Source organism: Lepidochelys kempii, chromosome 1 (assembly GCF_965140285.1).
Source record: "Lepidochelys kempii isolate rLepKem1 chromosome 1, rLepKem1.hap1, whole genome shotgun sequence".
Taxonomy (NCBI): domain Eukaryota; kingdom Metazoa; phylum Chordata; order Testudines; family Cheloniidae; genus Lepidochelys; species Lepidochelys kempii.
In genome coordinates, this window is record NC_136380.1 from 307,480,255 (window position 1) to 307,494,377 (window position 14,123).

Genomic DNA, 14,123 nt, shown 5'->3' on the forward strand with positions numbered 1-14,123 from the left:
CACTTACTGAGAATAGTCCTATCAAAAAACACTTAACTGACAATGGACTTTGGGAGATGCCAGTCCACATCTGAGCTTTTCTGGGAACGTTCAAACTAACATGTAAACAATGGTGTCAGCCTACAAAAAACTGAATCACTCATAGACATGTGACTTGCCCAGGTGGCGACAAACTCCATCTTGTTGCTGTGATTTTGCACAGAAGAACAAAGGGGTTTCCGCCCACAAGAGAGAGAATATAAAAGGCTCTGAAAACCCCTCCATTTTGTCTTCAGCTGGCTTAACAGATGGCCTCTCCACCCCAAACTGATGCTTGAAAGAAACTGGAACAAAGGACAACTACAGGGTGTGAGTGATTGCTGGACCCAGACTAGGAAGGAGTCCAGTCTGTGAAAGAAGCTTATTGGAACATCTCTGAGGGTGAGATTTACCTGCATTCAGTTTCCTTCTGTATTAGTCTTAGACTTGTATGTTTTTGTTTTATTTTGCATGGTAACTTACCTTGTTCTGTCTGTTATTACTTGGAACCACTTAAATCCTACTTTTATATTTAATAAAATCACTTTTGCTTATTAATTAACCCAGAGTAAGTAATCAATACCTGGGGGAGCAAACAGCTGTGCATCTCTCTTTATCAGTGTGATAGAAGGAGAACAATTTATAAGTTTACCCTGTATAAGCTTTATACAAAGTAAAACGGATTTCTTTGGGGTTTGGATCCCATTGGGAGCTGGGTGTCTGGGTGCTAGAGACGGGAGCATTTGCTAAGCCGTTCTCAGTTAAGTCTGCGGCTTTGGGGGACGTGCTTCAGACCTGTGTTTGCAGCACGCTAGCATGTCTGGCTCAACAAGGCAGGGTTCTGAAGTCTCAAACTGGCAGGGAGAATGGGCTTAGAGGTAGTCTCAGCACATCAGGTGGCAGTCCCAAGGGGGTCTCTGTGACAAAGTGACAGCAGACCTCTGAGGTGAGGAAAAGGAAGAGAGATAGGAAACAAGGGGGGAAAGAATACTGCTTATGAATGAGTAACATTCTTCAAAGACAACTGACTAGTTGTTTCACTTTCATATTTTCTCCCTTTTAAAAACAAGATCACCAAGTATGTGTGTGGTAATAGACCAGGGGTGGGCAAACTTTTTGGCCTGAGGGCCACATCTGGATATGGAAATTGTATGGTGGGCCATGAGTGCTCACAGAATTGGGGTTGGGGTACGGGAGGTGATGAGGGCTCCGCACTGGGGCCAGAAATGAAGAGTTCAGGTGTGGGAGGGGGCTCCGGGCTGGGGCAGGGGGCTAAGATATGGGGGATGGGGCTGGGGATGAGAGGTTTGGGGTGCAGGAGTGTGCTCTGGTCTGAGACTGAGGTATTCGGAAGGTGGGAGGGGAATCAGGCCTGGGGCAGAGGGAGGAGGTTGGGGCGCAGTCTCTAGGCGGCACTTACCTCAAGTAGCTCCCGGAAGCAGTGGTATGTTCCTCCTCTGGCTCCTACGCAGAGGCGTGGTCAGGGGCTCTGCGCACTGCCCCGTCTGCAGGTGCCTCCCCTGCAGCTCCCATTGGCTGTGGTTCCCGGCCAATGGGAACTGCGGGGGTGGCAGTTGGGGCCGTGGCAGTGCGCTGACCTCCCTGGCTGCCCCTACGTGTAGGAGCCGGAGGGGGGACATGCTGCATTGCCGCTGCTTCTCAGAGCCGCGTGGAGCCAACCCCCAACCCTGCTCCCTGGCTGGAGTGCCAGAGTGGGGCAAGGCCCAGACCCCAGTCCCTGGCTGGACCTTAAGGGCCAGATAAAAACATTTTGGCCCGCGGGCCATAGTTTTCCCACCCCTGTAATAGACAAAACCAATCTCAAGATTATAAATTAGAGACTAACCAGAAGAAATTAGATTTCAGAAGGGACTGGAAGTTTGAATGAGATTTGAAAATAGCTAGCTACATAGAAAAGAGGCTATTCTAAGTTGGAAGACAATGAGAAAAACAGTGGGAGTCACAGAGGGAGAAACAAAGACAATATGGAAGCAGCAGGAGTGTGCAGAGAGTAAGGCGAAGAGTGGGACTATAGAGGAAATGAGAGCTGAGAAGCAAGCAAGGCGAGCTGTGTAAATGCTTAAAGTTGAAGTAATGGAGTTTGAAGCTGATAAATCATCAGAAAGCCAGTAAAAGTATTTTAGGAGTGGGGTGGAAGAACATGATCAGAGCACCAGGAAAGAGGACATTTAAGTACCCCGAGGTTAGCATGAGCAATATAACAACAAAGTAGAAGGTAGAACCACTTCAGTGAGTAATCGACAGAGCCCACTTGAGGAACAATTAATTTGTTGCTGAGGAAATGGGAACCAGTCAACATGGTGAAGCATTTAAGTGGAACTGTGTACAAGAAATGTCTGATGGAAAGAACAACAGGCAAATAAATAATTTCATTTTAATGCACTGTTACCCTGTCATAAAAGTACTACAGTTCAAGATCAAATTCTTAATTCTGGAAGGGAGTAGAGGTAATTGTATGGTTTAAAGAACTACCTTTATTCTCTTGAAACCCTGGTTTAAATGAGCAGAAATAAGTACAATATATGAGGTGGTCTTTATCTCATCATCTACTGAATATTTATCCAAATCATAAAATCTTCATACACTCTGCCACAACTAAAAGTCTTTTTAGAAGGGGCTCAAGGTGGGAATGGAAAGGGTGAAGATCAGGTCAGCTGCATTTGTATTTTGGGAAAACTTGCACTATGGCTGACTAGAAGTAAAGTCTCTCAATCACAGCAAAAAAATAATCTTTGCTAAAATCTCCCAAATGTTAAAAGAAAAAAAAAAAAAAGGATATATGCTTCCTCTTATATCTAGGAAATGTTTTTCCATAAGAGTATGATACCTTAGGCGTAAAATCTAGTTCTTCCTCCTCTGATGTAAGCCAGCTGTCATCCCCTTCATCTTTTTTAGAGCTTCTTAAATAACAAAAACATAAGACAATAATAAGTGGTGCGCTCTCTCTCTCTCTACGATTTGCTAAAATATGTTATTTTTTTTTAAATCTTACCTTACTGAATCTCCTTGGGAAAGGTCATCTATAACTGTTCAAATATTAATTAAAATAAAAAAGAAATTAATAATTTTAGCATCAAAAGCAAAAGACTTGGAAGCTGCCAAAGGTAAGTAAAAATATTTAGCATGAGCAAACCGACAAGTAATTCAAGGCTGAAACTTAGTATAGACATGTTAATCAAGGGTAGTATGAATGTAAATACATTTTCTATTATCAGTTGAAAAAATCTGTATGTTCAAAGGATGAAACAAATAAGGTCTTCAGTTTGGTAAGCACTTTTGTACTTATGTTCAAAATATGACATACAATTTAAAAATGAAACTAAGTTCCAAACAATTGGAACATAGTTAATCATTTTTGGTGGGCATGATGTGGTGAAAGGGAAGTAAAACTGCTAAGATTATAAAATTTGGAATTGTGGGCAATTCATATAAATAGAAACTTATCTTTTTTATATTTACAGTATGGGCTATACATTGACATATGCTGGACTATGTCCGCAGCACCACTCTCTTCTCTGCATTACTCTGGTAATGCATAGGGAATGGAGAGCAGTACCCTTGTGTAGGGAAATTGCCAGGTGGTGTAAAGCTGATTGGGCCTGCTCTACATCACCCACTCTTGACCCCTCTGAGTAAGGAGCATTACAGGAACAGAAAGGATGTGAGTAGAGCATGTTGCACTGAACCACACTTCGCTAGTGGAAGAGCAGTAACATGTATCAGTGGCCAAACTAGATCCATGTTTCCCCCAGGACTGGGGAGGCCAAAAGATGGTGGAAAACCACTTATGCGTCCCCATTCCCAGCAATTCCGAGGCCAGCTCTAGCACGCCCAAAGATTGGGCCCATAGATTAGTCAGCAATGACTCTCTGAAGATTTTAGACGTGCTTAACTTTACAAATTGCAAGTAGTCGAATAGAAATAAATGGAACTACACACTGTTCATAAAACTAAGAACATAGTTACATGTGTGCAGGATTTGGGACTTTATCATAGTGTGATATCCAAGACATTGTAATTAGAATGAAAATGGTTGAGATTCCCCAACACCACTGACTTTAATGAGATTTGAGGGAGCTCTGGAATTTCCAGGATCAGAAAATAAATACTGTTCTATGTTCAGAAAAATTGATTTTTGATATATCATTGTGCATTAACTCGTGTAATTCTTATTTTAAAAGACAAAATTAATATGCCTTTTGTGACTTTCCATGAAGAATTTTTTTTAAACTTCTTAACATGGAAATCAAATAGCAAAGCACAATTAACAGTCTTAAACAAAAGACTGATATAAACATAATAAAGTCAGGAAACTGAAAATTAACAGCAACATGTTAGTTACTTAAGCATAGGCCAAGTTCATCTCAAGGCATACATGTCCTCTGTTCTACAAACAACCAAACAAAATACAAATAAACTTGTTTTACTATGACAGTAATTATATTCTTCATAACTCCAAAATGCTGGTACACTGATGATTATTTTTTCATAATCTGAGCAGAAGTTTCATATTTTGCCTTACTCTTTGCACCTACTGTGTCATTTTTGCTAGACAGGCCTGAATGGTTGTAACTTCAACTCTGGGCATAGATGAAACACTGAAAAAATTCTGATTAGCAAGAATAAGAATAAGAGGTAAGTGCAAATATTTTTAATGAATTTTGACCTTTTCTCCAAAAGAGTAACTCTCAAAAACAATCATTTCCCCAAATTTTTTTTTCCATTTTAAAAATATTTTTATTATAAAAATACTATACTCTTAACGCGGCAGAAGAGTCTGTCCTATCTCAGGGCCTCTCCTTTTGTCCCTCCAGGCCCACGAACATGATACAGTTCTGTGGTGACCTAGAATCCTACTTTTGACGTCTCCGACTCAAAGAATATTTCCAACACACCTCTGAACAACATACTAACCCACTAACCCCTTCCTACCAACACTACAAAAAGAAGGATTCTGCGTGGACTCCTCCTGAAGGTCGAAACAACATTCTGGACTTCTACACAGATTGCTTCCGTCGACGTGCAGAGGCTGAAATTGTGGAAAAGCAGCATCACTTGCCCCATAACCTCAGTCATGCTGAACACAATGCCATCCACAGCCTCAGGAACAACTCTGACATCATAACCAAAAAGGCCGACAAAGGAAGTGCTGTCGTCATCATGAATAAGTTGGAATATGAACAAGAGGCTGCTAGGCAGCTCTCTAACTCCACATTCTACAGACCATTATCCTCTGATCCGACTGAAGATTACCAAAAGAAACTACACCATCTGCTCAAGAAACTCCCTGAAAAAGCACAGAAACAGATCTGTGCAGACACATGCCTAGAACCCCGACCAGGGGTATTCTATTTGCTACCCAAGATCCATAAACCTGGAAATCGTGGACGCCCTATCATCTCAGGCATTGGCACTCTAACAGCAGGATTGTCTGGCTAAGTGGACTCTTTCCTCAGGTGCTATGCTACCAGAACTCCCAGCTATCTTCGAGACACCACTGACTTCCTGAGGAAACTACAATCCATTGGTGATCTTCCAGAAAACACCATCCTGGCCACTATGGATGTAGAAGCCCTCTACGCCAACATTTCACACAAAGATGGACTACAAGCCGTCAAGAACACTATCCCCGATAATGTCACGGTAAACCTGGTGGCTGAACTTTGTGACTTTGTACTCAACCACAACTATTTCACATTTGGGGACAATATATACCTTCCAGTCAGCGGTACTGCCATGGGTACCCACATGGTCCCACAGTATGCCAACATTTTTATGGATGACTTAGAACGACGCTTCCTTAGCTCTCATCCCCTAATGCCCCTACTCTACTTGCACTACATTGATGACATCTTCATCATCTGGACCCATGGAAAAGAAGCCCTTGAGGAATTCCACCATGATTTCAACAATTTCCATCCCACCATCAACCTCAGCCTAGACCAATCCACACAAGCGGTCCATTTCCTGGACACTACTGTGCTAATAAGCGATGGTCACATAAACACCACCCTATACTGGAAACCTACTGACCGCTATACTTACCTACATGCCTCCAGCTTCCATCCAGGACATACCACACGATCCATTGTCTACAGCCAAGCTCTAAGATACAACCGCATTTGCTCTAATCCCTCAGACAGAGACAAATACCTACAAGATCTCTATCAAGCATTCTTAAAACTACAATACCCACCTGCTGAAGTGAAAAAACAGATTGACAGAGCCAGAAGAGTACCCAGAAGTCACCTACTACAGGACAGGCCCAACAAAGAAAATAACAGAACGCCACAAGCTGTCACCTTCAGCCCCCAACTAAAACCTCTCCAGCGCTTCATCAAAGATCTACAACCTATCCTGTAAAATGATCCCTCACTCTCACAGATCTTGGAAGACAGACCAGTCCTCGCTTACAGACAGCCCCCCAACCTAAAGCAAATACTCTCCAGCAACCACACACCACACAACAAACACACTAACCCAGGAACCTATCCTTGCAACAAAGCCCGATGCCAACTCTGTTCACATATTTATTCAAGTGACACCATCATAGGACCTAATCACATTAGCCACGCCATCAGGGACTCGTTCACCAGCACATCTACCAATGTGATATATGCCATCATGTGCCAGCAATGCCCTTCTGCCATGTACATTGGCCAAACCAGACAGTCTCTACGCAAAAGAGTAAATGGACACAAATCTGACATCAGAAACGATAACATTCAAAAACCAGTAGGAGAACACTTCAACCTCTCTGGCCACTCAGTAGAAGACTTAAGGGTGGCAATTCTGCAACAGAAAAGCTTCAAAAACAGACTCCAACGAGAAACTGCTGAGCTTGAATTAATATGCAAACTAGATACCATGAACTTGGGTTTGAATAGACACTGGGAGTGGCTGGGTCATTACACATATTGAATCTATTTCCCCATGTTAAGTATCCTCACACCTTCTTGTCAACTGTCTAAATGGGCCATCTTGATTATCACTACAAAAGTTTTTTTCTCCTGCTGATAATAGCTCATCTTAATTAATTAGCCTCTTACAGTTTGTATGGTAACTTCCACCTTCTCTGTATGTGTGTGTGTGTATATATATATATATATCTTCTTACTATATGTTCCATTCAGTGCATCTGCTGAAGTGGGCTGTAGCCCAAAAAAGTTTATGCTCTAATAAATGTGTTAGTCTCTAAGGTGCCACAAGGACTCCTGGTTTTTTTTGCGGATACAGACTAACACGGCTGCTACCCTGAAACCTATAATGTAGTTTGTTGGTTGTTCTTAAAAATGTTTCTTTTTTGCACTGCAATTTTGATCAGTCTTTTAGTCACATTATGCCTTTAAAAAAATCAGAAGTTTTATTTATAAAAGTTGACTTCAAAAACAAAATATTTTTTTAAAATGACAGAGAAAATTTAATTTTTGATTGTTTTTTCCAAAAGATTATAGTACACACAAACAAAAAATCCTGATTTTGCACAAATTCCCATAAATTATGTATTTTTAACCAATTTGTCTCTTTATTGAAGGAGAAAGGGCAGCTATGAAGTAGAAAGTCTTGACTAATGGGTTCCACTTCTGTTGGGAGTCTATTATTATTGTTGCAATCCATTTATTTAAATTGAAAATGTTCTCAATTCTTGATGGTTACCTATAATTGTTACATATTTTACAACAATAATGAATTATGATTTTTCTTTAGAAGATAAGAAACAAATTCATGCTGCAAGTTTTGGGTGTTTCAGACACCCTTGCATTTGGTTTGGACCAGCCATAAAGTGTTTGATCTAAATCCAAACTGTATTTGAGGGTTGCTCATATCCACTGTTTTGACTCAGGCCCATCTCACGTTTGTAGTAATATCAAATTAATAGGTGTAAATAAGAACACCCTATTACTTAATGTCACGCTACAACACACATTAACACACAACATTCTGCACTCTTACATGACGAATGCCAGAACTGACTAATTAGTTCTTAAATATTTGCAAAACAACAAAAGCTATAACATCACCACCACAAAAAACAATTTAAAAAGTAAAATCAAGCCATTAAAGGACTTTTGAATTCACACAAAAATAATAACCATCAAATATGTATAAACACTTGAATTTGGTATTTTCACATTGGAAGTCTTATTGTATGGAATACCTTTCCCTGAATCTCTTGTTCTTGATGTCTGGCTGGGAGACTGTTGCATTTCTATTTCCATTTAGGGAAAGGCATGGAAAGGACAGATGAAACAATGAAATCAGAAAATAAAGTTGTAAAGCAGAAACATACATATATGAAGATGAAACAAAGAAATACACAACTACTGACTGTTATTAATCTATTGAGCAATTATGATAGTGCTGAAAACAAACAAGAAATGCTACTTGTATAGACTCTTAATACCGTGCCAATAAGTTTAATTTTCATCTTATTCTCCATAATCTGAAATACCCTCAATTCAATATTAAAACAAAAACATTTCTCTATCAGGATCTGTACTTTACTACTGGCAATCTCTAATCCCTGCCTCCCTGAACTCATGTGATTCTAGTCTGTCACAAACTATTTTATTATGTTTCTATAAGCACCCATTCCTTGTACTGCAGGTATGTTTATTTTCACCATATACATGGAATGCAGGGAAACCATCAGTGCAGTACAATAAAGTTTGCCTGCTGGAGGGCCTAAATTCCCTTCACAAATACTGTGCTCCAAAGCTGCTGATGTGTCTGTGCCAGCAAGCTAAATATGTGAGCTCCATAGTCCAGAGGATCCCATGCATAGGTCTCCGGCACTTTGGATCAGGGCACATTCTCTAGTTGTGACATGGTTTGAGACCAGTTCCCCATAGGCATGGTTAAGTATGTTTCTAATACTTGCTAATAAAGTTGTAGCTTTAAGGCAGCTCACCTTAAAATAGCGTCTCTTATTTGTGCACACCTGAAATAATAAAAAGACCTACCTATTGTCCTAAATCTGGGCCTGGAGGGGATCCTCTTTACATATATTGGTCCATGACCCATGTGAAAATGGTGAGAGAATTCCTCCTACTCCAGACCCACAAGTGGGAAGAGTGAACAGTGTGTGGAGAGGTGTGGTGGGGACAGGGGCAGGACACACATTGACCTCCAATTTCACAGGAATTAGTCTGAAAAAAGTAATTCATACTGGAGCTATATTAGTTTTCTGAGAATGCTCCATGCTGTGGAAAAAACTCCAGAGGTAGCCATAAGCAGAAATCAGAATGAGGCAGCTATCCCAGAGCCAATGCAGGGGCTCTGCACTTCCACACAAAAGACCCTATGACTCTGCTACAACCCCAAGGTCTACGCAAACCTGAGGGGAAACCATGGACTGAACGTCTCATGAGTGGGGAGGTGCGGGCAGATGAAATTCAGAAGAAACACCACCAGGTTCCCTCACAGGCCTTTCTTCCCCATGCCTCTGCAGTGGGTTTTCCCACGGAAAGGGAAAACTGGCCAACGTTAGTTACTTCATCAATTACTGTAACTGCAGTTGCAGATATAGCAGGGGAACATGACCATGCTATTTGGCAAGCACTATAAACATGATGCCCTTTCAAAGTTATATTTTTTCTTTGACAGAGCAGTGAACTTTGAATTTAGAATCTGGTAATTATCTTGTGACTAATCTACTTGACAGTCTTTTAAAGACTTTTAAAAAGAGACTAAACAGTTAAATAAGGAAAAAATAAGGGACATTAATAGGGCCCTACCAAATACACAGCCCTTTTGGTCAATTTCAGTCATAGGATTTTAAAAATCATAAATTTCATGTTTTCTGATATTTAAATCTGAAATTTCATGGTGTTGTAACTGTGGGAGTGCTGACCCAACTCTGATCGCAGCAGCGCAGAAGTAAAGGGTGGCATGGTATGACCCTGCCACTCTTTACTTCTGTGCTGCTGCTGGCAGCATGCAGCCTTCAGAGCTGGATGCCTGGCCAGCAGCCACTCTCTGGCCTCCCAGCTCTGAAGGCAGTGCAGAAGGAAGGGTGGCAATACTGCATCCCCACTACAATAACATTGCAACCCACACCGCCCATGACCCTCTTTTGGGTTGGGACCCCCAATTTGAGAAACGTTGGTTTTCCCCATTAAATCTGTATAATAAAGATCAGATTTCACAGGGGAGACCAGATTTCACAGTTGTGATGCATTTTTCACAGCCGTGAATTTGGTACACATTAAGGATCCCAAAAATAAACAAAATAAATAATGTTTACTGGCTCTGAGATAAAGTAGTGCCTAATCAATCACAATTTGTAAAACATTAGCTTAATTTACATTACAAAATGATATTAAAAATTAGCAAAATTTGTCATGACCTGTACACGGTTTGTATTCTAATCAAATATTTTTCTGCCCAAATGGAGTTTTTACTGAATCTGGCAATGATGAATCAAAACAGTACATTTAAGAACTGTTTTGATAAAAATTTAAAACATTAAAACAGACATGCTAAAATGCAAAAAGAATTTCAAGTTTTCTGAACATCTTTTCCAACAAGAAGGGCAAAAGGGTAGAAGAATGTAAGGAAATAAATAAATGTAAGGAAATAAAGTGGCATGCAAGGGCATTTTTTGGTCTTTGAACCTCATCAATTTTTTCTCTAATTCCTAATATGCTTTCTTCCCCCACAAAATCTTTTAATTAAACTACAGCCACTCTACTTTCCACATATTTTACAGAGTATAGCTCTTAAAGAGAAATATTAAAATCTCATTCCGTTTTATTTCTTTTAATTAAGGTCATCTGTCCAGGAAAATAAAAAGGAAGTTTTCTGATCCTACAACCACTTGTGCTGGCTTGCCAGTATAGTGCAGTTTCTGGACCTTAAAGAAGTTTAAAAATGTGTGAGCTGGTTGGGGAAAAATGTAATTTTTTTTAACCATTTTGTCCAATTTATGTTTTTATTATCATTTTCCCTTACCTTACAAATGAGAATGACCATGATGTACAAAGTTAAGGCCCAGACTGTTTTAAGTGTTCACTAATTTGGGGTACTTCAGTTCTTAAATGCCCAACTTGAGATACGTATGGCTGATTTTCAGGTATATTGTATGTTCAGAGCTCTCCTTGTCTTAAGACTAATGACGTCCATGCAATAAAGCAGGCATTTAAAAAAGGTAGGTGTTGAAACACCACCTAGACACCTGACCAGACCCAGCTGGAAAGCAGGGTGTAGATAAGAAAGGATACAACAATGAGGCATCATTGGGATCCAGAAAAGAGACAGAACAACAGCTGATGAAGCAAACTCCTGTGGGGAGCTCCTCTGACAAACTTGGTCAAAAAAACCTACATGGCTGTTTTTAGAACAGTATTTAAAGTAGGTTTCAGAGTAACAGCCGTGTTAGTCTGTATTCGCAAAAAGAAAAGGAGTACTTGTGGCACCTTAGAGACTAACCAATTTATTTGAGCATAAGCTTTCGTGAGCTACAGCTCACTTCATCGGATGCATAGTGCCCTAAAATAACCTTGCGACATAGTGCATCCGATGAAGTGAGCTGTAACTCACGAAAGCTTATGCTCAAATAAATTGGTTAGTCTCTAAGGTGCCACAAGTACTCCTTTTCTTTTATTTAAAGTAGGTAGAGGGTGGTGCTCAACAGCTAGTAAGGACCTAGCTCCTGATCCAACCTACAAAGGCCAAAAAAACCTTAAGAGAAAGGGGAGGTTTATCAGCCCTGAGATAAGGAATCCTGCAAAGTGTTTCTTTACAGAAACTTTCTTTATTCATTACTAACAACTGTTTGCAAACAGAGAAAGGCAAAGAAAGAAGAAACAAGGAAGAGACAACCACAGCCCTTCACTACAATAAAGACTTGGTGCTTGAAACACAGCAGCCTCAGAATGGCTAATGAGTAGGGCCCTAACAAATTCATGGCCATGAAAAACGCATCACGGACCATGAAATCTGGTCTCCTCCCATGAAATCTGGTCGTTTGTGTGCTTTTTCCCAATACTATACAGATTTCATGGGGGAAAACCAGTGTTTCTCAAATTGGGAGTCCAGATCCAAAAGGGAGTTGCAGGAGGGTTGCAAGGTTATTTTAGGGAGGTCGCAGTATTGCCACCCTTACTTCTGCACTGCCTTCAGAGCTGGGTGGCCAGAGAGTGGTGGCTGCTGACTGAGGCCCCAGCTCTGCAGGCAGCAGCGCAGAATTAAGGGTGGCAATACCATACCATACCATTCTTACCTCTGCACTGCTGCTGCAGGCAGCAACTCTACCTTCAGAGCTGGGATACCTGCCAGCAGCCACTGGTTTCCAGCTGCCCAGCTCTGAAGGCAGCACCACCGCCAGTGCAGAAGTAAGGGAAGCAGTACTGCAACCCCAACTATAATAACCTTGCGACTCCTCCAAAACTCCTTTTTGGGTCAGGACCTCTACACTTACCACACCTTGAAATTTCAGATTGAAATAGCTGAAATTATGAAATTTATGATTTTTTAAATCCTATGACAGTGAAATTGACCAAAATGGACCGTGAGATTTCCCGCATATACTAGAATATGACAAACTGCTGATCTAATAGCATATTCTCCACTAAGGACAAATGGTGAAATTACCTCCTTTTATTTTCATTGAAAAGACTTCAAAAGCCAAATTCCAATCTCTTATAGGAAGCATGTTAGATCCCAATTCCTGATTATTCTGGCTTTGCAACAGTGTGAATGATCCTGAGTAAGCAGAACAGGATCCATGCCTGTTTTCTAGTCACAATTGCTAGAGCTGCTCAGGAGCCCAAGAACTCAAATAAACTTCACATCTCCAGACAACCCTTCTGCGTCTGCACAGGTCAGTGCCATCACACACCTGCACTAACCACTTCAGAGATGCAACATTAGGAGAGAAGTGGTCCAGGGAGATTATTTAAGTGCCATCACAACCAAAGAAGAAAAAAGAACCTTTGAGACCTGGGCTCAGTAAATTGGGGGGATGGTATATTCTTCCCTGAGCCTTTTTCTCTCAACTGTAATGTTTTTATTCAGGTATGTACAGTTCGATAAGTCTTCACTCATGTTCTGTTTATCTGTAACAGCAATACCAGGTGGTTCCACAGATGACAATAATTGCCCAGGAGATGGAGGTGTTATTTGGCCCAATTGTTCACCCTTTCCTCCCAGCCAGTAGCTCCATTTTCGAACTATAAGATGGTACTGTTCTTTGAGCCACACAAACTCCATGTGTGACTGTCAGCCATGAGACCTGTCACTACAGGATCAGTAGGCATGTGCACTGCTTTTTGCCGTCAAACCCTCAAGGTCAGGAGCCACGTCACAGTCTTTTGGGAGGGAGCTACAATTTGATTTGTGTGTGGGTGGTGTGTGGAGCCCGTAAACACAAGATTTAATTCTTCAAGATACCAGCACACACAGTACTCCACATACAGAATCAGGCAGGATCAAGGAGTTCAGCTCTATGCCAGTGAGCAGGGCTGGAACAAGATTTGGCCCTAAATTTGGTTTAGCCTTTTGGGAAGGAAAAAGGAGAGCAAGGGTGACCCTGTTGTGTTTTGCTTTACTCACACACTTCCTCAAAATTTTCAAAAATTGTGTGATTTGCTGCATTTGAATGATATCAGCTCTGTCCACTCACCACATTATTACATTTACAGATTATGTATTAATATCATTAACAATATGAAATCTTAATTTAAAATAATAAACCTGAGTGATTTATATTGCTTGTACTTTACATGGAAAAGGGGGATTTCAAGGTGGGAAAATAAGTTTTGTTTATGGAATCTATTTCTAGTGCGTGAGAGGCTTGTAGTTGTAGATTAGATTTTGTAAATTCCTTAATAAATTCTTTTGCCATATAAAGATATTTAATATAATTTCCTGATCATGTAACTATTCATAATTTGTGTTTCTACTCAGTGCATTACTTGACTAAATTAAACATTAGTTTACAAAATGATATGTAAGAATCAAAAACAAAGCAAAGCTCTATCCAACAATGTACCTAATTATTTTAAAGGACATAAGTATACACAGAAAATGTATTTTTGCTGTTTATGAGTTTGTTTACACAAAGCCATAATACTTTGTAATAT

General features: G+C 40.5%; 1 protein-coding gene across 18 annotated transcripts in view; it reads right to left on the reverse strand.

The window, feature by feature from the left end:
- ANKRD26 (ankyrin repeat domain 26) overlaps positions 1–14,123 on the reverse strand; it is a 189,839-nt gene that overhangs the window by 143,100 nt on the left and 32,616 nt on the right. For 17 of the 18 annotated variants that reach the window (XR_012156802.2, XR_012156803.2, XR_012156804.2 and 14 more), the window contains 3 exons: positions 8,198–8,248; positions 3,032–3,065; positions 2,867–2,939 (listed from right to left, as the gene is read on the reverse strand). Coding sequence is in view for 15 of the 18 variants with exons in the window: in XM_073328178.2 (XP_073184279.2) it covers positions 2,867–2,939; positions 3,032–3,065; positions 8,198–8,248 (158 nt within the window). In the remaining 3 variants the exon portion in view is untranslated. The remainder of the gene's footprint in view (positions 1–2,866; positions 2,940–3,031; positions 3,066–8,197; positions 8,249–14,123) is intronic. The other variant, XM_073328172.2, reaches the window with a different exon arrangement.